General features: G+C 38.9%; 1 protein-coding gene across 6 annotated transcripts in view; it reads right to left on the bottom strand.

Annotated features, from left to right (window-relative positions):
• The window catches only part of AKAP13 (A-kinase anchoring protein 13), a 346,896-nt gene that overhangs the window by 68,336 nt on the left and 254,237 nt on the right, over positions 1 to 24,323 (bottom strand). For 4 of the 6 annotated variants that reach the window (XM_087428907.1, XM_087428903.1, XM_087428904.1 and 1 more), the window contains exons 11-15: positions 14,582 to 14,964; positions 11,432 to 11,485; positions 8,113 to 8,178; positions 6,165 to 6,357; positions 2,341 to 2,449 (exon numbers count right to left, since the gene is read on the bottom strand). In XM_087428907.1, coding sequence (XP_087285033.1) covers positions 2,341 to 2,449; positions 6,165 to 6,357; positions 8,113 to 8,178; positions 11,432 to 11,485; positions 14,582 to 14,964 — 805 coding nt within the window. The remainder of the gene's footprint in view (positions 1 to 2,340; positions 2,450 to 6,164; positions 6,358 to 8,112; positions 8,179 to 11,431; positions 11,486 to 14,581; positions 14,965 to 24,323) is intronic. The other 2 variants (XM_087428905.1, XM_087428906.1) reach the window with 2 other exon arrangements.

Raw genomic sequence — 24,323 nt, 5'->3', positions numbered from 1 at the left:
ATAAATTCACGTTTAAACCTTATCACATTATTATCCCCGTTTACTAGTTCAAGTAACTGAGGAAAAGTTTCAGGACCTAGCCCAAGGTCACACAGCCACCATGTGTGCTTACAAGAAAGCATCAGTTAGAATATCTTATGTGTACCAGACATGTTAGGCTTAAAATCACTGTGCAGATTTTAATTATGATACTTTCAGCTAGGAAGACCATGACCAAAGATGAATCATGCAGAGTATTTAAGCAATTTGGAATTGAAGATTTGAGTCTGTGGCAAATCAAGAACTATCCAGTTATCCTGATGCTTAAAGGCATAGCACATGGAACAGACTTCTTTCAGTCTTCTGCTCAACAACCAGAATTTTAACATCTGCAAAAAGATTTATCATGTTTCTAGAGCAGAATAAAACATACAGTTGGGAAAATTCATTTAATTGTACAGGGGAGGGACGAAGGAGAATAGCGTCCTTAGACTTGATTAGTCCTCCAATTACAGTATCTGCTAACTTAGGGAGGTAAGTGGGGCAAGTTAACTGATTTGAGACCTCTCATTCAAACCAGCATGAAACGTACACTACAAATTAGGATGAGGGTATCCTATTTTGTTGAAAGTTTTAAACTGTTGCTTAAAGCTCTCCTCTTGACAGCGGTCTATTACTGATTTAAGTCCCCCTGAGTGAGCTGAGCAGAAAATCTCCCAGCAACAGGAAGAAGAGCTCTCTGTGCCAGAACTCTTGGGCTCTAGGACAGCACTTTCTGGGAGTCGGTCGCATTACTTACAGTGTTTGGCTAGCAACCGAAAACACAGTCAAAAACCATCTTGCTCTCTGGAGGAAAAATAATGACGTGTTTCATGCACGAGGAAACTATAGGAAAAAGCTCTGTCTGTGGGACACTCTGCTGGTAGCGTGCATCTGTTGCTACAGGAGTAGAACCTCCACCACAACATTACTAGTCACGGAGGGAGGCACACGGGGCAAACATCTCACTGAGGAGTGCTTTCCTGTCTTTGAGCTCTAGCATTCCAGGCTCATCAAATCCACTATAAACTGTTTTATTATAATAATTTTCATTCTATAGCAGCAAAACCTCTAACCCAAAGCCAAATCAAAACAAAACCAAAACAGGAAAAGCTATTTCTGCCATGGTTCTGTGAGGTTATATCTGTATCTTTGCAAATAAGTCATCATCAGGCACCTTTAGTCAAACAGGCCTGATTTGTATTTGAAGTATTAATCATATGAAAATGAAGATAAAGTTAATAGAATCATCCATTATGTCGTAATTTCACTGTGGAAATCAAAAAGATTAGGCCGCCAGTAAGTCATGAATTGAGACAGAACATCTCATTAATGCAGGGCAGCTACTTCTGTCCCCAACTCTTTTAAACTAAGTTATATCAGGGGATGCTGAAGAGACACCAGAAACACCAGAGATTTTATTTATTCCCTTTGCTTCAGCCTCCTCAGTACACAGTCTTTCAGCAAAGAACATAACATATCACTCCCCCTTTAATGAGAATTTAAATCTTTATATCAAGATCTCACCCTGCAACTACTCATGAAAAAAATCAATGTTTTAAAAATAAAACAGAAAAAGTGGGGTTTCTCAAAGAACAAGCTGCCTTTCCATGGCAAACCTTTGGATCCAATTCAAATATGTTCATGAGCATCTTTTATTTGCAAATGCCCTGTGCTTATGGATGCCAGACATCTCTACAAAACTTTCATAGCCAGTGGATCCTGAATCTGCATACAGTTCCTCTGATCACTTTCAGATGTAATCCTCTTAGCATCTGCTTCACTAACAATGTCTTTCTCCTTCATGAGCTGAAGATTTTTGAAGAGCTCAGTAAATTAATATTGGATAAAATTTGGATAACTGTACTGTGGTAATATTAGAGAATATCTTTGAGACATAAGAGCATTATGTCTGTAACTTTCTCTCAAGTGTTTCAGAAAAAACTTTGAGGGAAGTGAAAAAGAGAGGGAGAGAGACGGACAAAACAAGTGTTATGATACTGTCTGGGGACTCCAGGTGAAGAATAGACGGTAATTCTTTGTACTATTTTAAAAGTCTGAAATTACTTCAAAATAAAAAGTGTGTCAGGTTTGGGCCCCAGAATATAATGAATTTAACGTATTAAGGAGATTTTTGGGTAGTAAAAGGAGGAAGATGCCACGGCTGAACTCTATGCTCTTTTCTGGTTAAGTGCTTAGCCATTCATCAGAGGAAGAGGCAGGCAAATTTTGGAAGGTAATGTTATAGGGTCTTAAAGAGAGAAAATGATAGGAAAAGTATTTAAAATATAATCATTTAATTAAAGAAAGTATTATACTCACTGTCCAATACAGAATGGCTGATCGTCATCAATGAGATGGATTTTGTCAATGGAGAAGAAATGGCTGATGTACAGTAATTAAATCCCTGTTGTTTAGATCTGTGACATGTCTGTGAAGTAAAAAAAGGTGAAGAACAGCTTCTAAGTATACGCTCTCATATCTTTAGATAAGCACAAACTTTGCATTCTGACCCAACCTAGGAAAATAAGGCAGTACATGAGGGCGTAACAGCACAGGCTTTGCAGTCAGACTTGGATTCAAGCCTGCCTCTGCCACCTGATAGCTGCTCCACTTCTGAGAAGTTACTTAGCTTTTCTGAGCCTTAGTTGTCTTATATGTAAAATGGGGATAATTAGAGTATTCATCCTTTACAGTGGTTTTGTATCTTTCACAATATCTAATAATGTTTCAAACTTAGTAAGTGCTTAATAAACATCTGCTGAATGCATAATCAGATAAAAATAATTTCACTGGAAATATCAAACTACATATAGTTCTTGTTCTTTGAAAATCTAAATATCCCTTATAGATATAGAGTAGGATACCAGTAATATTATTCTGATTTTAAAGAGTTGGAAACAGAGATGCAAGTAAAAAGTGTCTCAAGATCATAAGCAAAGCAGCCGCGCATCTGCAAACAAGCCTAAAACTCTTTCATTTCCTCTTCTAAGATTAGTCTGCTTTTACATGACCATGAGGGTGGCTGAAATTTGATAATTTAAGTCCCTCAGTAAATTCACAGCAGCTTCAAGGCTATGCAATCCAACCAACTGCAGAAGTTCCTGCAATAATACCCCTGAAAGAGAGTCAGCCAGTATTTACCAGCATACTTCCGGTGACCAGGGGCTCCCTCCCCCCGCCCCCCCCCCCTTTTTCTGGTTGTTGTTGAGGAGGATTGGCCCTGAGCTAACATCCGTTGCCAATCTTCCTCTTTTTGCTGAGGACGAGTGGCTCTGAGCTAACATCTGTGCCCTTCTTCCTCTATTTTGTATGTGAGATGCCACCACAGCATGGCTTGATGAGTGGTGCACTGGTCCACATCTGGGATTTGAACCTGCGAACCCCGGGCCACCAAAGTGGAGCTTGTGAACTTAACCACTATGCCACCGGGCTGGTCCCTCTTCTCTTTTGTTTTGAGAGAGCTCATACTAATTAACTAACTTTAATGATCATAAATCCCTTCCCTTCATAGTAGACTGAAATCTGCTTCCTTCTGACTTGCACATGTTGAAAGGGAAGCAATGAAAATCCATTACTAGCATGAACTTGACTCAATCACCCCGAAGACTTCTGATTATTTAGAGCTTGCTCCATGTGTAACCATGGAGTCCGAGGCAAACGGTTGCTATGTTTCAAATACAACTGTGAGGTCTGAAAAATGACCTCAGTGAAAGGCAGAGACCTTAAACAGGAAGTTGGCTGCAGGCAACTTGTCCAGATCAGAGATACAAGCAGCTCAAATACCCACTCTGAGGTTGCACACAAGACAAAAAGCTATAGGTGACCAGAGAGTTCCAGGAAGGCTAAAGCACAGCAAGCCCCTAAAATGTCGACAACTTTATTGAGAAAGACTAACTCAGAAAGGCCATTTTAGAAAGACATCAGTGGTAATTAACATCACTTACTAAAAGGGTTCATCTCTCAAATTCCTGGAAATGTCAGTTTCAGAAAGTTCCAGAAAATGTCAATTTTCAGAAAGAAATATTCAGAAACAATATTAAGAAAATTAAAATGTTTTCATTTTCTCATTAAAACTCATCTACTTCAAAGACATGGAAAGAAGCAGCGAGCCTAACAGCCAGGAATTCTGAGTTTAATACTGTTCAGCTAATAGTGAGTTACAAGGCCAGGCCTTAGGCAAGTGACTTAAATGGGCTTGAAGTTCTCACACACAAGGGCTTAAGCGGAAACCAAAGGGACAGATAGTCATGAGCCACATAAAGACATTTTGGTCAACCATGGATTGCATATACGACGGTGGTCCTATGAGATAGTACCATAGAGCCTCGGCATAGTAGGCTATACCATCTAGGTTTGTGTTAACTCGATGATGTTCGCCAATGACTGTATTGGCTCTGAGTCTATGATTCTGTTCACAAATCCAAAATTTTTAGTATTTTAGCTGGGTCCTGCAAATGACTTCCAAAGGATTCTATACACATGAAATGCAATTTATTTTTCAGACTTTCCACTTATCAAAGATGTTCTCAGTAGTCACCAAACAATTGTTTCTATTTTTTCCTCCCTTTTTCTGTTACCATTAGACTGAATAAATGTAAATCATTTGCTTCAATAAATATATTTTCCATATTCTTATTATTTTTTCCAACTTTTTCTCAAGTATCAGGCCAAGAAGACACGGGTGTGGTGAGGAGAAAAAGGTGGCAAAACTCCTTTAGGCCTTGAATCTGATTTTCATTAGGCCCAATTCTCTTAGGCTTCACATAAGCATAAGTGATACATTCGTTACTAAAGTAATCCACCAGTGCCAAATTTATATTTGGTCATATCATTGCTATGTAGTAGGATGTAAAAAAAATTAAATTTCTACACAAAACCTCAGTCATCTATTCAAAAAATAGTTTGTTTAACATTTTTGTTTGTTGTTTAATTAGAAGTGTTTCATTATATTTTTACCTAAAACTCCAGTCACCTATTCAGACAGGTATTTTAACTTTTTTGTTCGTTTAACTAGAAATGTTTCATTTGGATGTGAATCCTGGAATCCTCTCAGAAATTAATCCAAAGTCTCCTTGGCCCAAGAGGGGCAAAAAGGACGGGGGGCAGAGTAGGATGCTATAAAAGCATATAATTCAAATTCTCAACTCAAAAACTCCCTGAGGGAGGGTCAAAAGTGGTAAGTGATAATGAAGGGCCTGAGAAGATGTGAACCAAGAAAAAGTCACTTGATTAGGTTGACAAGGAAGTCCATGACCTTCACGACAGGAGCGTCAAGAGAGTGACAGTGGTGGACATTCAGAGATCACCAGGTGGTGAGAAAGAGAAGGCAGGGATGCAGATGCTCTCTCAAGAATTCTGACAGTGACAGGAAGCAGAGAGAATAAACAGTTATTTCCTAGACAATGTGTAAGGCAAAGAATAAGAATTTTTTTTCCAGGAAGGAGAAACTTGGGATGTTTTTGAGAATAGGGAAATTTTATAATGGTATATATTACACTTCAAGACTCAGTTTACTATTGGGGTGGTAAAAGAAGTCCTCAAATAGAAAGAAAACCTCAATTTAACATCCTGGGGGCCGGCCCGGTGGCATAAGCGGTTAAGTGTGCGTGCTCCACTGCGGCGGCCCGGGGTTCGCCGGTTCGGATCCCGGGTACACACCAACGCACCGCTTGTCAGGCCATGCTGTGGCAGCGTCCCATATAAAGTGGAGGAAGATGGGCACGGATGTTAGCCCAGGGCCAGTCTTCCTCAGCAAAAAAAAAAAAAAAAAAACAAAAAAGAGGAGGATTGGCAGATGTTAGCACAGGACTGATCTCCTCACACACACACAAAAAATAATAACAATAATAATAATATCCTGGATACTTTCCTAATTTAAAAAAGTTGCTTTGATGGAATATTTAAATCTACGCAGATTAACGGTATTCTTTAGTATTAAGTGCTAAAAACTTGCTTTGTGCTAGATTGAGTGTATTATATAATGGGTACGTAATTATAGCTACTAGCCTTATATCAACGTAAGTCTTGCCTTCTTTGTTCCTAATATGAGGAACAAAGGACATATTTAGGACAAAATGAGGACTATTTAGGGAAATCAAATTAATTTTTTCCAAATTAGCAACATACACCCATTTCATCCTTACCTGTTGATCAAACCTCCTGTGTTCTCTCTGGCCTGATTCCAGATCTTCTTCTGAAAGGGACATCAAAGAGTCACCCCGTTCCTCACCATTCAAAGGGTGTCTGAGCTCTTTGGTGTTTGCAGGGCTTACTTCTAGAGGTGAGGATGGCTTGTTTCCAACACCAGCTCCTCCTGCCAAGCCTTCTAGACTGAAACTGAACACAGAACACAAGAGTTAATTTGTTCTATTTCTGAGTCTCAGAAAGGAAGGAGGATACAAAAATCCCTTTAGTTGCCTAGCAGAACTGTCTACAAGGGCACGGCACAAATGACTGCCACTACAGCTTTTGGTATGCTGAGAAAGAATTCTGCACTTAGATTTTCTTACCTCATTACATCTATTCACATGTTGAACCATCTAAGGTCATTTTCGCAGATTTTTTTCAATATACCATGTAGACAGACCATATTTATCTTACTGATCTTTTATTTATGTGTTTTTCCTTAATCCAACACGATTAATCTTTGCCAGAATATAACTTTGCTAATACCAAAGAATTAATGGGCACAGAGAAAATATGAGCATAAGTAACTTTTAGAAGGCAAACAGAAACTCAGACTTGCCCCTTGTGTCCACTAAGTGGACCTTCATAACTTCGCAGGTATGCGTCCACCCCAGAAAACCCAAGTGTTACCTATGAGCATCATCATCTGTGCACACCTGGCTGGACAACAATTAGTTGACAGGTTTCCTGAGAATTGTTAGTTGCAGACAGGCACACATAACACCTTAAAGAACAAAGGCTGAAAAGCTACTAAGTCTAGAGTTTTAATTTTTTTGTCTTGATATTGACAAAGGAAGCAGAAAAGGCAATTTAGGGTTTAGTATCTAAAATGGGATCCCTGGAATAAAGATTTTGTGGTTTGCAGAGTGAAAAGCATTTTCTGTAAGCAGTAGGCTGCAGAGAGAGGTTAGCAATCTATCCTCCTTGGGGTCGCTAGCCAGAATAATTCACATCTGTCACAACTGCAGTGGAAACTTCTTTAAAGTAAGCAAGCTCTCAAACTGTGGCTGTGGCTGACCATGTCCTCAGTTATAAGCAGCTGAAATTGTATTTGAATGTATACTGAAGCTATTTAGTTATCTCTGCTCAAAATGTACAGTTAATTGCTACAAATAATTCTTATATGCCAGTCCAGAAGAGCTTGCATTTGCTTTTTTTGTTTCACAAATTACTTATCAACTGAAACAATATGCCTCTATTTTCTCTAGTGGGTAAATTAAACAATGGATTTTGTTTTTCTTATTTCAATATGACAACAGAAATCATGACTAACTATAAGTGAATGTCTTTGTAAAACTCATGTACCAGGTATGAGAAGACAGGCTACGTGAAGAAGAAATTCAGTTTTCTATTGTGAATTATTTGTAAAGCCTGAGAAAACCAGATCTATGCTTACCACAAAACTTAATCCTGAACATGTCTTAGTAATTAGATCTGGCTACTTAGTTGAGAGAAGAATATGAAACGATGAAGAGTCTGATTTGGAATCTAAAGAGATTGGTGGATTTGGAAGCATGACAGAAGTAAGTGCATCTTATTAGCTCCTTGCTTCTGTCATTGTTTTCCCCAGGATGTGGGAATTCCTAGGATCTAGGAATTAGGACAGACCAAAACAGAGAGATAAGTCGTCTATCACACCATGGAGACAAGTCTGTGCAGAAAACATCAAATCTATAGCCACTTGAGACAAACAGGATGCATCAAGGTACACCGTCCGACTCTTAGGCTGTACCCCTTCAAGTAGATTAGTGATGCCCATAGCAGAGGCAGCTGAATACTGTGCTCACAGACAAAGCAGGCTGCCATATGCATTCCAGCCACACAGAAGCCAGCTCCAAGCGAAAAGCCCAGGTGCCATATTTTATGGTTCCCCATTTGGCGGCTGGACATCTAACAATACCATACCTTCTGTAATTAAAGTCAGCACTCAGGACAGCAGAGTATTGCACACCAGAGGGACACCAGCTCATACTGGGGTTGACATCAAAGGCAGAAACAGAAATGGAGGGAGAAAAGAGGAAACAAGGATGGGGTTATTGGGTTTAAAAAGAATGGGCATAGTTAGAGACAGATGGATTTATCTGATCATCAAAAAATTAGGAATGTAACATTGATTTAGAATTTAGAAAAAGTCTAGAACAAAAACCATGGAAACTTAAAATTGTTCTTTTGATGTCCATTTAGGTAACGGGTTGGAAATGACTACGTGAGCTCTTTACAGGGTAACAAGTTCAATCTGAAACCCAACCTTGAACAAAGAGCCCACCCTTCCTGTGGCTTCCTCTTCAGGCGCTCTCAAAGAGGTGTTTCAACCTCCACTATGGGGACAATCTCTCTATACATCCCACCACTCCCACGTCTCCCTTACCATAGCATCTATAATCCTTAACTAAAAGGAACAGAGACAAACTGCACTGGGGTAGGCTTACTGAGTCATGAGTTTTTGTCATGAGTGTTTCCAGTAAGGATCCATCTAAGCCAAACGATTCATAAATCTTCCATAAAAACAATACCTAATCAACACTCAAATCCATCTTCAAACCCTCACTAGGCTGTTATGCTAAAGATAAAGCATATAACAATGGTCACATTTCCTTGTAGTTTAATGATAATGAAGGGATTTATTTTCAAAAAAAAAAAAAAGGAATTCTATGGTACTGAGTTAGCAATGCGTCTTTTTAATTTTAAGTTTGTATCCATTTTCCCCATAAGATTAAAAAAAAAAATCCATTTGATTATCTACTTCCTTGATTATCTCAGCACTGATATTCTCAAGCAGCAGGGACAGAAAATCTGGTGTTGGAAATGCCAAGTAAATATAACGGCTAAAAGACAACCATTTCAAAATATCAGGTATTTTGTAAAGGGAACTGCATCAATGGGTCACGATTTCTGATTAACAAAAGCCATCATTTAAAAAACACACTGCTACTATTTGGAACTTAAAGTTCTAAGCGACATGCTTTTGTTTTCAGAAGGGAGATACAAACAGAGCTCCTGGACAACAGTAAAACCACTCAGCTCCCTCCTGAATCATGCAAATGGGAAGACCTGCAGACACCAAAAATGCCTATCTTGATCTCATCTAATAACTGTGTTTTGCTGACAAGTGGGGGTTTTTGACAGAGGAAAGGAAACAAGGAAAATGGTGAGAGAATAAATATAACAGCTACCCCTAAGGCTCTTCTAAAAGTAAATCTTTAAAATAAGACTTAAAAATAATTTAAATAGTAAAACATTTTAAAATCACATTAAATTAATAGTACAAAGCTCACAAGTGCAAAAGCAGAAAGTAGAAAAACATAGCCGAGACACGTCTCTAGTCTGCTAAGCGAGATCAGACTAACTTATAACTTACTCGTGTGAGTAGAAGCCAGCCTTAATGATACAGTTTACAAACACACCGAAACTCAGAAGTCCATTCTTTGAAATTATTAACTTAATTTTAAATCTCCAAACTGTTAATAAAAAGGCATATTATACCTAAATATCCAACTTATTAAAAACAGAGTGCGGTAAATCAATAACTGAATATATACTACCAAATTATCATTCATAGAAATAATCTCCTTCTATAGCTGTAAACATCCCTTTACTCTCAGAAAATGATAATGACGTGAGAGACTGGGATGACATTTAAGATGAAGAGAATGAAGAACAACAGAGAGACAGAAAGAGAGACATAGCTGTTCCAAGGATCCAGGAAGGAAGCTGCAGGTGGTCCTACAGTAGCAGAAAAACTGCCCTTCCTTGTAGCAGAAAACTCATTTTGCAATTGAGTATTTTTGACAGCATCCTAATTTCCTCAATTCCTCAATTAGTGGAGGTAATATTTAATGGTTCTTTGGTTTTATTTTCAGATTTAGGAAATTCTAGCTCTAGATTTTAAAAAAAATAAATATCCTGCTCCCTTACCTTTGAATACTTGTTGGAATGTTTCAATTTTCCTAGCTAAGGCTGAATACAAAATTTAAAATTATACCTCATGTTCTTCCTACAGAAATATGACTACAGGTGAAATTGTAACTGGAGATGTTATGCCAGTCGTAGCTACATGCTAACTGGGACTGTGTCCAGCAACTTGCCACCTCCCAGTGTCAGCAAGTGCATGTTTTTAGTAAGTTCATATTTAGAGCTTTAATGGAGAAGAGCTTTAATGGAGAGCCAAACAAATATCTCTCTAAAGGTTTAGATACTTCTATTGAAAAAGGCACTTAACAACTTGTTCCCCTGGAGAAAAACTTAACCAGAGTCACGATTATCTGAGATTCTGAGAATATTTGTATTTAAGCTCAATTTTGTGCCTAAAACCTGGAATTAGAGGAAGCATCCACTTGAAAAAGATGAAGTGGGAAAGATCACAATTCGCCCACTTTCCAAACAAACAGCTTCAGCTAACAGTTAACAATACTTCTTTACAAATGTCTCCTAACAGAAGATGCTAACAGAAATCCAACTATCATTTTTAGATTTCTAAATTTTTTCACACACAATGAAAGAAAAGATCACTAATGACTTCTGAATAATAAAACAAAACTCAGCATTTGAAAAATTTAAAGCAAATCAGCATTTTTTGACTAGAAATGACTTTTCAGCTTATAAATCACTAATTTTTAGCCTCAAAATTTTACCTGACAAAAAATAATGAATGAATTAAAAGACTGAGAGGACCCCTGAGAGCAGTGAGGCCTCCCACTTACTTTAATGAGTGACTACATCAACAACGGAAGGGAAACCACCAGGTGGTCCAGGAAGAGAGGCTTTCAACAAATTTTAAAGAATACGTTGAAAATATATTAGGGCTTGTGTGCAAGCGCACACATATTTCTAGTTCTCCCCCATTTTTTTTTTTTTTGGAAAGAAAAAGTACTCCCCAAGGTCCATCAGACAGGCACAACATAGACATTTCTTTGAATTCTCCTAGAGAAAGCTGGGGAGACCCTAATACCAAAGTGATTGAAACACAAATAAGTGCAAGACGGAAAAAAATATCAAAAAAAATTTTTTTTTAAGATAAGTAGAATAGGAAAATACTTCAGATTCAAGAAATTATTTCATATGGAATGGACATGAGCAATTAATAAATACCTATATTTTATCTGTCTGAAGCAAACATGACAGTATTTAAAAACAGACTTTAATCATGGATTAAGCAGAATGAGATGCTTGTTAGTATATGCTCAGAGGCAACATGGTTAGTACATCAAGTTAGCGAACTCTGTACCTTCTCCTATGAATGGGAGGTCTCCTGACAACATCCCCAAGAACTCGCATTGAACTGAAAATGAATGGTGGAAGAGGTCAGTGCCAAGGTGAAACACAATGGATACAAATGCATGAAACATACAGATATCACACTGGGAAGAGATACAATCACCAAAGAGAACAGCACAGGAAGTAAGGGAATGAAAGAATGTGGAATAAGAAAAATATCAGAACCACGAAGGCCTCCCATTTTCTGTGGAGGGTTACTTTGCTCCCTCCTCGCTCCATGGAGTTAATCAGATGACAAGGAATGAGGTTTATTAAATTATAAAAGTAAAAGGATCAGGGGGAAAAAAAGGCCATTCAAAACTTTAAAAGGGTTTTCTTTTTTTTTTTTTTTAAAGATTTTATTTATTTATTCCCTGCCCCCCCGGCCCCAAAGCCCCAGTAGATAGTTGTATGTCATAGCTGCACATCCTTCTAGTTGCTGTATGTGGGACGCGGCCTCAGCATGGCCGGAGAGGCGGTGCCTCGGTACGCGCCTGGGATCCGAACCCAGGCCGCCAGCAGCAGAGCGCGCGCACTTAACCGCTAAGCCACAGGGCTGGCCCTAAAAGGGTTTTCTTAAGAGTTTAAAATTCAGGTTACACTATATGCAGATAACACTATAAGAATTAGTCAAACTAATTAAAGTGATACCTAACTTTCATTCCATTATCTCCAGAGGTATTGGGACAGTGGTGCTAGGTTAATCCCTAATGCTATACTCAAATAGAAGATTCCATATTATATGGGTTGGAAATATAAATAATTTGGGTGGTAGGGTTCTAGTCTTAGTTCAGCCTTAAGATCACCATGTAATCTTGGGCAAATCATTTAATCTGAGCTTCAATTTCCTCATCTGAGCTACATAATCCATAAAGTCACATCTAGCTCTGAAATCAAAGTCATGGCAAAGGGATCCATAGTGGGTTATAAAGAAAAATAGATTATATATAAGAGAACTCTCATTTCTTGATGCTGTTATTATCTGAGACAAGTATGTCCTGTCAAGAAGCTACTCTTACATCAGGAAGAGAACTCTGGCTGTAGGGATCATTCCCCACATCCTTATTTTTTCTATTGGTGTGAATGCTTTAAAAAAAAATAAAAGTGCAGCATGAATAAGGCTGGGAAGAAAAGCTTTTAGAAACTGCTTTTTATAAAATCTAGGATTTCAAATGTTTGTAAAAACTACCCAGCAGAGGGCCGGCCCCGTGGCTTGGTGGTTAAGTGTGCGCGCTCCGATGCTGGTGGCCCGGGGTTCGGATCCCGGGCGTGCACCGAGGCACCACTTCTCTGTCCATCCTGAGGCCGAGTTCCACATACAGCAACTAGAAGGATGTGCAGCTATGACATACAACTATCTACTGGGGCTTTGGGGGGAAAAATAAATAAATAAAATCTTTAAAAAAAAAAAACTACCCAGCAGATAAAGCAACTGCTTCTTTTTAAGATTAGCATCCTGAACTCCACTACAGAATAATATGGAATCATAGAAAGAGCACTTGACCAGGAGACCAGAAACCTGGATTCTGCTGACCTTGGGTAAGTGATATAAACTATCTGCACCAGTCCCATCTGCAAAAATGGGGATAACACCACCTGCCTCAGGAAGAAGACTGGAAAATTGCCTGAGATAATGTGATATTAAAGGAGTCTGAAATTGGAGTAGCAAACTAGGAAAGTGTAAGGTATTACACTGTGAGCTCCATGAAGGCAGGGCCTTGCTCCTGTTCACCTCTGTGTCTTCAGAACCTAGAAATGCCTGGCATGCAGTGGGTGTTCAATATATGTTGGTTAAATAAAGGAATAAATGAGTGAATGAATGTGATCAGATTACACGAACTTACAGCTATGAAATCGGAGCCAAAATATTATGAGGACAAGGAGTTAAAAAAAAAAAGCAACAATTTCCCCAGATGAGTTGTTTACATCAATTGCTTGTTTTAAAACAGCTGTCAGCCTCCTCCTCTAGCTGCTTTTCCTCATTAAGAAAGTAGCTTTGGAGTAAATGCACTCTTGTGTATACAGTAGGCATCATAGCACTTGTTCTTTAGAGCTAAAACCATCTGCTTGAATTCATCTAGGCAGCCAATGGTCAGAAGCCAAATCCAACTTATCTTCTTGAATAGTCTGCTTCCAAACTGAAGGTTTGAGACTGAGTCACACTTATGAAAGTCCCCAAAGACTGGATGACACATGGAAAAATACCAACCATTTAACAATATTTAATGATTCTTATGCTCTCTTGAGGATAAAATACTGATAATTTAGACTTTATCAAAACTTTCTGCATTAGAAACAGATGGCAATTCCTGTGAAGCACTTTGAAAAACTTAGATGTGTTGAGACTTTAAGATTTCATGTTTATAGCAGTCCCCCCTTATCTGCGGGGGAAACATTCCAAGAACCCCCAGTGGATACCTGAAACCACGCATAGTACCGAACCCTATATATACTAACCTAGATATAAGTTTTTTCCTAATTTAATGGGCTAATGAGTGGGTAGCATATATAGTGTGGATACACTGGAAAAAGGGATGATTCACATCCCAGGCAGGATGGAGCAGGACACTATGCGATTTCATCACACTACTTAAAAGCAGGGCGCAATTTAAAACTTATGAATTGTTTATTTCTGAATTTTCCATTCAATATTTTCAGACTGTGGCTGACTGCAGGTAACTGAAACCACGGAAAGCAAAACTGTGGATAAGGGGGGATTACTGTATTCCTTAATTCAAAACTGATATGAAACTATTCCAATATTTTCTAATTTATGAATTTCATTAAAAAATATGGCCTGAATAAATGTCACCATTTATTAAACATCCACTATGTAACAGGTATATTTCACTTGTAATATTTATTATTACAAATACTCTGAAAGGAAGATAGTTTATAGATGAGAAAATTGAAGCTCAGAGGGGTCAAGTCACTTGCCCAAGGTTATCTACATATAAGTTAAAGAGCTGGAGTTTGAACACAGATTTTCCTGATTCCAAAGCCTATTTTCTTTCTTCTATACCATGGTGTCTCCTAAAATCTTTTACCAACAATAACACCAAATCACCAAATCAAAAGCAAGCAGACACTGAGAGACTAAACAAACAGCCTGCCACCTCACCTCCGGTGGTTCATTTCTGCATCGCTGGCTGCATTCTTCCCAGGACCCCAGCTGTGCCTCCGGAAAGGGGACAGAGAGCGCATGGAGCTCCTCAGGACAGAGCAGTTTGCGGGCACTTCGGTGATGCTGTCCATCTCCTCCTCTTCAATTTCACCTGACCCAGCAGGTTCACTCTCACTCTCTCGACCCTCAGCTCCCACCCCATGGCTGTGGAAGCCATCAAGGCATTGCTGATCTCTGGACCTGTTCAAATTTGAAACCTGGGGGAGGGATACATCACTGCCATGAGAAGAGTGTCGATCCAAGGAAGCTGTGTCATCGGTGGAAGAAGTGGATCCAGTGATATCACAAACCAACTGTTCCTCCAACTGTTCCTCCTCCGGCTGTAATGGAGAGAAAATACGTATGGTTGAAAATGTCAGGACCATGCAGACAGCCTCAGTTACTCTCAACAGAGCCAATGACTTCATAGGGGGTCAGATGGGCAAGGTCACCACTGGCTTCAAACCGAGATTTCCGTTTTAAAGCATGATTGCAGTTGGATTCAAACAGTCCCCAGTAAAGGTACAGTCTAGGTCCAGGCTCTTTCTACCCTCTTATGAGAGTTATGTACTTTACTAGACTAGAAGTACATAACTTTTCCTTTCTTACAGAGGAAAAAAAATCTAACTTAGTTCTTTCAGTCAATACCATCAACTGAAATGAAGGGAACCCATATGGCTCTGCGATTTCTGCTATATGAAAACTTTAAATTCATATCATATTAGGTTTAATTTTTCTCACAGGCCTTACCTAAAAACAAGGTAGTCTGCCTGGCTGCAGTGATGATGTGTTGAAGTTAATATTCCAAAAGTAAGCCTGTGATTGTTTTTAGTGGCCTTGTGAAAAATGCAGAATAGCTTATGATCCCATTTGAAGTCTGCCACAAATGCCAAAATTCTGGCTACAAATACCTAAAAGGAAGAAATCTATTCCTTTTTCTCATTTCACTGAGAATTGGCTGAGTGTTATCAAGCCAAATTGTACACAAAGTAATCAGTCCTAGCAATGGAATCTCTGATAAAGTGATGATGCTCTTTCCCTGGCCAACCTCTACAGCCTAACAGGAATTGTGCAGTTTTGATCCCGGCAGCCTGACATTCTCCACTTGCCGAAAGACACCAGAACATATAACTTGATGGGTGAAGGAAAGATGAGTTTCATGGCACCCAAAAGATAAGTAAAAGTGTCTGAAGAATGCATGATCACACTCTCAGCCACAGACGTGGGCACTGTACTGTCTCTGCATTCTTATACGATAGGAAGCAGGGAAGAGTGAAAGGCATTGCGATGATTTTCCTTCTTCATAGTATTTTTCTAATTAGCCAATCTACTCAAAGTTTTAATTAAGAGTGAAGAAACATAGTTCTTGGAGAAAGATTTAAAAAATTACGAGAATTAATGAGCCCTTTTAGCTTTGGAAGAGAAAACAAGTCCGATATTAGGAAAGCCTCTTCAACAGTTTAACATAACAGTTTGAAAGCATGCTACCTTCCAAAAGCATTTATAGCTTTTGGGCTGATTTCACCAGCTTGTGAGATTTTTTTCCCCACTCTGTAGAATCCAGTTTCCTAGGTTAATTGCTCTTTAAATGATACAAAAGGGATGAGACTGAGAGTCTCAGAAGATGTGAGGGGGTCACTGGACAGTTAGGAAACCGAGGTCTAGACTGTCTAATAGGCTCCCCCAAGGTCATCGGCAGTGAGCACCAGAGGCAAGATCTGAACCCTGGCTAATTTTCAACTAAAACTGCCCTGTTATGTTACCTTTATCACCTTTAAAAACCCTGTAAGGACAAGATTTCAAGGTCAATATCAGAAAAGTCCTCAGTGTTCCCTTTACTGGGCCACACTGTCAAATAAAACTATCCTTCACCAGAGACCCTAAAACAGAGTAGGTATTATCTTCAGACAAAATTATTGGCCACTCTTAAATTAATGAGGATTCACTTGGCATCCTCAAGAATTTCTATTCATGGGGCCACTCTCTACAGAGAGGGGAAATGTAAATGTTTATGAATACCAACTTTAGAAGACACTTCCAGGATGTTTTACCTTTCTCACTGTACTGGGTTGAATACTGTCCTCCTCAAATTCACGTCCTTCTCAGAATTCATGACCTTATTTGGAAATTGGATCTTTGCAAATATAATTAGTTAAGATGAGGTCATACTACAGAAGGGTGGTGCCTAAATCCAATAGCAGTGATGTCCTATATTATAAGAGGAGAAGAGACACTCTTCTGTCAGGGGAGAACGTCATGTGAAGATGAGGCAGAGACTGGAAGGACGCATCTACAACCCTGGGAACGCCAAGCATGGCCAGCAAGCACCAGAAGCTGGGAGAGAAGCAGGGAAGAGACTCTCCAAGATCCTCCAGAAGGAAAGCAGCCCCTTGGATAGACTGATTTTAGGATCTCTTGCCTCCAGAACTGTGAGAGAATAAATTTATGTTGTTTCAAGCCACCAAATTTGTGGTGATTGGTTACAGCAGCCCTAGGAAACTCATACACTCACCCTTAATACATTTGATTTACATGGAGTCAAAACCAGGGTTGTAAAATGATAGTTAAACTGATCCCATGGTACCATTCCTCCAGACAATCAGGAGTAATATCCCAAGTCCCTGAAAGTCACTTAATATACTTATGAAATGCATTATGTATATGTGTATATATATGTATATATCTAGTCTTATAAGCAGATGGCCAAAACATAATTCTCTGCTAAATGCAAGATTTTTTTTCCTTAAGATGCACTATTAGGATGGGGTTAGGGCAGAGAAGAAGAGACTTAGAAAGGTAGAAAGAGTCGAGAAGGGGTGGTTGGGAGTTGTGTATGTATGTGAGAAAGCAAGCATATTGGGAAAACAGACTGACTCTATATCTGAGATTGACACATGAATCCTTCCTCCCTTGAGTTTTCATAATTGGTTTTCCTCCTGCATATGGGAGGATGGGAACACACATGAAAATATTATTTCTACCATCAGCTTCTGTTTTCTTAAGGCTCGTCTAATCTTGAAAATCTGCAATGGTTTTCAGACTAGCAAAAATCCCTGGGAGTCAAAGAGAGAATGCTTGCAAAGAATGGGCCCTCTAAGCAACACAAAGGTGTGAGTGTGGCTGCTTTACAAGCACCAGCCTTAAACGGACAGCTGTGATTTCAGGGGCAGAGGCAGTGACCCAAAGGTACTGTTTTGCTTAATTTCAAGTCAAATAAACCAGAGAGATTGAAAATACAAGTAATTATATAACTAAAAATTAATGAAAAAGTCAAATTAAAAGATGATACTGTCTATATACAGCTTGATTAACTATTATTATTACTTAAATATATGTGCAATATAACTATTATATAAATTTGAGTAATAATTATTTACTGGATACTGACTACATGTGAGGCTCTGAACTAAGTGATTTAGATGTATTCTTTCTTTTAATTCTCACAACTATTTGACTTAGTAGGTATTCTTATTCCCATTTTACAGATGAGAAAGCTAAGGCTCAAAGAGGTTACACAATAAACTCAAGATTCTAATTTAACTGGTCTGGGGTAAGGGTCAGGCTTTTTGTTTTTTCCTTCTTCTTCTAGCTCTTTAGGTGATTCTAGGTATAGGTAGGATTCAATCCTATTGCTATGAACTACAGAGCTGTTTTTAAAGTGTTTGAAGTAAAACTGAGATGGATCGGGGCTGGCCCGATGGCATACCAGTTAAGTTCGTGCGCTCTACTTCCACGGCCCGGGGTTCACAGGTTCGGATCCTGGGTGCAGACCTACGCACTGCTTATCAAGCCGTGCTGTGGCGGTGTCCCATAAAGTAGAGGAAGATAGGCACAGATGTTAGCCCAGGGCCAATGTTCCTCAGCAAAAAAGAGGATTGGCAACAGATGTTAGCTGAGGGCTAATCTTCCTCAAAAAAAAAACAAAAACAAAAACAAAACCCTGAGATGGATCCTAGTCCTAAATGTAAAAGCTAAAACTATAAATCTGCTTAAAAAAACATCATGACTGGGAGCAAACAAATCAATAACAGGATAAGACACAGGTAGCAATAACCATAAAGATAAATTACACTTCATCAAAATTAAAAAATTTCAGACACCATTATGAAGGTGAATAGGCTTTAGAATGGGAGAAAGTATTTGCAAAAGATAAATATAACAAAGGATTGGTGCCCAGGATATATATATAGAACTCCTACTTCTCAACAACAAAAAGACAATCTATTTTTTTTTATACGGGCAAAAGATTTGAACACACACTCCATAAAGGAAGATGTACAAGTGGACAATAAACACATGAAAATGTGTTTAACATCATCATTAGTCGTCAAGGAAATACAAATCAAAACCATAATGAGATATCATGACATGTACACCAGAAATGCTAAAATTACAACAAAACAATTATACATGTTGGTAAGTACGCAGAACAACTAGAATTTTCATACGTCACTGGTGAGAAAGTAAAATGGTACAACCACTTTGGAAAACGTCTGGCAATTTCTTATAAAACTAAACCCACACTTACCATATCACTCCTAGATATTTACCTAAGAGAAGTGATAATATTTCTATTCCATTTATATGAAGTTTTGAAACAGGGAAAATTAACCCGTGGTGGAAAAAAAAAATTAGAACAGTCCTTGTCTCTGGGAGGTTGGAGAGGAGATAGACTGGGAACAGGCACGAGGAAACTTCCCAAAGTGATGATAATAGTCTATGTATCCTCATGGGGGTTTGGGTTACAAAGATGAATGAATGCATTTATCAAAAGTCACTGAGGTACAGCCACTACAGAAAACAGTATGGAGGTTTCTCAAAAAATTAAAAGTAGAACTACCATATATGATGCAGCAATCCCACTTCTGGGAATATATCCAAAGGAGATAAAAATCACTATCTTGAAGAGATATCTGCACTTTCATGTTCATAGCAGCATTATTTGCAGTAGCCAAGATATGGAAACATTCTAAGTATCCATCGACAGATGAATGGATAAAGAAAATACTATTCAGCCTTTTTAAAAAAGAAGGAAATCATGAATGGACCTTGAGGGCATCATGCTGAGTGCAATAAGCCAGACACAGAAAGACAAATACTGCATGATCTCACCTATATGTGGAATCTAAAAATGCCAAACTCAGTAACAGAGTAGAATGGTGGTTACCAGGGGCTGGAGGGGTGGAGGAAATGAGAAGATGTTAGTCAACGGGAACAAACTTTCAGTTATGAGATGAATAAGTTCTGGAGAACTATAGTACAGCATGGTGCCTATAGTTAATAATAACGTACTTTGGATACTTGAAATTTGCTGAGAGAGTAGATCTCAAGCGTTCTCACCACACACACAAAAGAGGTGACTAAGTGAGGTGACAGATCTGTTAATTAGCTTGATTATGGTAATCACTGCACAATGTATATGTATATCAAAACATCATGTTGTACACTTTATATATAATTTTTGTCAATTATACATCAATAAAGCTGGGGAGGAAATCACTGAATGGCACCCTTGAGATTGTGCATTTCATTGTATGTAAATTTTACAAGAAATAAAACACCAAAATCCTATAGATAAACACCGAATTCTAAGTGTTTAGGGGTAAAGTGTATTGATATCTATAACTTATTTTGAAATGCATAAAAGAAATTAGATGGACTGGTGGGTGGATAGAAGGACAGAGAGAAACACAGTTATGTAACAAAGCAAATATAATAAAAAACTGATTGTAGAATCTAGGTAGTGGGTGTTCACTGCACATTTCTGCCAACTTTTCTGCATATTTCAGAATTCTCTTAATAAAATGCTGGGAAAAAATGCCTGATTGGCTTTCTTGACCAGAGCTATACTATGATATATATGTATAGACAGAGGTATAAACATCACATACACTTACATACATAGAAATATAAAAACAGTTACCCACTTTGTATCTTATTACTACATCTGAAGGAATCATGCTTAATACTGACAAAATACTTTAATTTTCATTCATGTATTCATCAAATATTTAAGTTATTATCTATTATATTATATACAAGCCGTTGTGCTATGTGCCTTGGAAAATAATAGCTCACGTTTTAGGCACCTAATATATGCCAATTCCTTAATCCATTTATGCACAATATTTTATCTAAGAATCTTAAATATCTGATAGCAAGCATTATCCTTGTTTCACAGTTCTGAAATTATAATAATTTCAATACTTGTGCATAAGCAATTATAGTTTTTCTAATTTGGATTCTATAAATATATTTACTTTTATCCTTAACAGGTTAAAAAATAAAAGGTAATTTTGTGGCCTGGTGATCAAGTACTTGCGAGGCAACTACAGGATGTGAAAGAGGATATTCCCTTAAGGTTCAGCATCTTAGGGGAGTTCCTTTGTTTTTTCTAAATCAATTGTGGATTTGCTTTATAACTCAGAGAAAAAACAAGGTGTAAGGGCTTTGATTTTTCTCTCTTTGGGAAAAGAGGCAGCAACTCAGTATTTTCTATGGACTTCAGTTATACTTTTGGATAACATGGTGGCCTAGATCATGTATTTTCCAATTGCACTTGCCCTCTTAGCTAGCACCAAAAAGAATCTTAGGATTTCTTCTCATTTAAAAACAAAATCTAAATTTTATGCTTTTGATCTAAAAAAGAAAGACCTCAGGAACCAGCAAATATTCCTAAGAATAAGCATGAAGCTCACAACACTCAACAAAGAGTCCTATTTACCAGGAGGCATACTGAATGGAAATGTAAAGCTACTGTGAAAAGTTCATGACAAACATTGCAGGCTGTTAAAGAGACCTCTGTAAGGCCAGAGTCACATGAATGGCTGCAGGAAGTGACCTAACGCACCACTCAACAGTTCACAGAAGAGGATGTTGCAATGTCTTGCCTACAGATTATGTTTTTAGAGAAGGGAGGAGAGAAGGGTTAGAGTCTGGGGAGAGAGCCTGGGCTAGTCTGATGTTCCGCAGCACACGCTGTGTGGAAGATCACTGAGGAAGGCTTTTTTTAATTTTTTTTTGTTTTGTTTTTTTTGTTTGTTTATTTTTCCCCCAAAGCCTCAGTAGATAGTTGTAGGTCATAGCTACACATCCCTCTAGTTGCTGTATGTGGGACGCGGCCTCAGCATGGCCGGAGAAGCAGTGTGTCGGTGCGAACCCGGGATCCGAACCCGGGCCGCCAGTAGCGGAGCGCTCACACCCAACCGCTAAGCCACGGGGCTGGCCCGAGGACGGCTTTTAAAGAAGTCGCTGATGGCCTGTCTGCCACGGCCATGCTTCTGTATATATCACTGGCTGTTAAAGTGTTTGCAGACTGAGAACAAAATAACAAAAAATGAAGAGATTTTTGAGTCAGGCCTAGCTACAAATCTCAGTTTGGTTACTAACCAGCTGAGTAATTTTGAGTAATCTTCTTTACCAATCCTAGTCTCTATTTCCTCAGGAGTATAATGAGAAGAAAACCATCCACTTTGCAGGGTTGCTGGGAGCATGACATGAGATCACAAATGTAAAAAATCCAGTTCAGTGCCTCGTGTATAATAAACACTTTGTAAATATTAGTCTGTCTCTCTCCTTTCATTATCATATGTAAACCCTTGGTTTTATTAATGCTAGAGAAAATATTTATTGCAAAACCTCTCCTGGTCACAGACAGCTTTGTTAGAGTGGACACGCTAAGAGGAAGAGCTCTCTTGATCACGTCCCAGGCCATGAGACATTCTCCTGTGTGCATCAAGAGGCAGAGGTACACCCACCATTTCTGGTTTCCCTGAGGCACTCCAGTATGAAATGTAGGTAAAAGTTAATTTAGGGAGTATGCTTCAACTTTTAAAAACTGTATCTGTCTAGTCATCCTGAAAAAAACTGCCAAATCTAGCACTGGCCATTTGTCTGAACCCTCTCTTTAGTGCTTCTGGCAGTCTGAATAAGAAGGCAAAATACAGGAAATTCTAACTCTCCTTAGCTAGGAAAACCACTCAATTAGTGACCAGAAATAACTATCATTCTGCAGAGATGGTGACATCCAGGGACAAGCTGTCATGCACCCAGAAGGTGGCAAGCAAGTAATAAAGACGTTCTTAATGAAGATTTTTCAATTTTTAAAAAAACCTTTTCTTATGAAAATTTTCAAACATACATAAATGTTTAAGAAATCACGTCTCCATGACCCAGTTTCAGTAATTATCACTGATCCAATTTTTTTTTTTTTTTTTTTGGTGAGGAAGATCAGCCCTGAGCTAACATCCATGCTAATCCTCCTCTTTTTGCTGAGGAAGACCGGCTCTGAGCTAACATCTATTGCCAATCCTCCTCCTTTTTTCTCCCCAAAGCCCCAGTAGATAGTTCTATGTCATAGCTGCACATCCTTCTAGTTGCTGTGCGTGGCACGTGGCCTCAGCAAGGCCAGAAAAACGATGCGTCGGTGTGTGCCCGGGATCTGAACCCGGGCCACCAGTGGTGGAGCGCACGCACTTAACTGCTAAGCCACGGGGCCGGACCCTCACTGATCCAATTTTAAGGCTGGAGCTTAGAATGTGATCTAATCTATTTATCTCAGACAAAAGCAATATATTTTTAGAGACATGTACCTTCAGAATGGTATTCCCTGGGAGAGGAGGATACTTTAGAAGTCCTTACAATGAAAACCTCACCATTATAGTGGAAATTACCCAAATTCTATTTGTTTAAAAATCATATTGGTTTCCCTCTTCTTAAAGAACTTCAGAGAAGGACAGATCTTCCCAGTGTGTGGATTTTTACTTTACAGAACCCCCCTGAGTCAACCGCCTACAAGTAACGATAGGAATCCTGAAGTTCCATGAACCTTTCCACGGACTCGGAAGATAATGAGCAGAAGGACAAGGAACAAGGTGCAAAAGGGTTAGCGAAGGCACATTAGAGCCGCTGGACAGAAATGAAAAGAAAGTGCTTGAGATACATTCACAGAGGCTTAAATACGTCCCGGACCAGAATCCCAGAGAGGTAAGCCTCCCTTCTCCTACCATAAGCTTTAAACAGCATCATCACACTGTCTTGGAGAACTAATCACCACTAACACGACTGCTCCCGCCATTCCTCCAAAGTCATCACAACACTTCATAAAGGCATCTTAACGGCTGCCATCATGTTTCTGCCCCTTTACCCTCTTGCTATTAAGACAACCATGTGCAGCATATAATTGAGAACTATCTGCTGATCCTGCTGTGGGAAAGCCCTCTATTCTTCTTAGGAGACAAAGTAGAACTGGCTGCAATCCTTCTTAGGATACAAACATAAGCAAGAAAAAGCAAACCGCCCCCATCCCCCACCCCCTAAGAGAGCCTCAAATTACATGAAAACACGAGGCGATTCACATGGATGGGCTTGGCTTTTCACAGGGGAGAAAGTTCGGGTTCCTTATTAGAGATCTAGAAAGTTCCAATTAAGCAGGCTAGATGAGGAGGGGTGACATCACCAAGCTCAGCAGCGAGCTTCAGTCCTCAACACATTAATCAGAAATGACTCTATGGTTAGTTTACAAACATGACATCATACAGTCTGAGCTGCGGTCCCTTCCTGCCCACTGAAAAGTATTCACTGTCATCTGATTTAATCCACACTAAAGAAACCTCCATTTCTTTAGGCTTCAATGTGAGCTTCAAAACCTGCATGAGCCCAGCCATGATTCTATAGAAAATAAAGTGGCCAATGCCTTTTC

Source organism: Ceratotherium simum, chromosome 3 (assembly GCF_057802395.1).
Source record: "Ceratotherium simum simum isolate JZ-2026a chromosome 3, ASM5780239v1, whole genome shotgun sequence".
NCBI classification, from domain to species: domain Eukaryota; kingdom Metazoa; phylum Chordata; class Mammalia; order Perissodactyla; family Rhinocerotidae; genus Ceratotherium; species Ceratotherium simum.
Note: the sequence above shows the minus strand (reverse complement) of the source record. Positions and strands in the feature narration are given on the sequence as shown.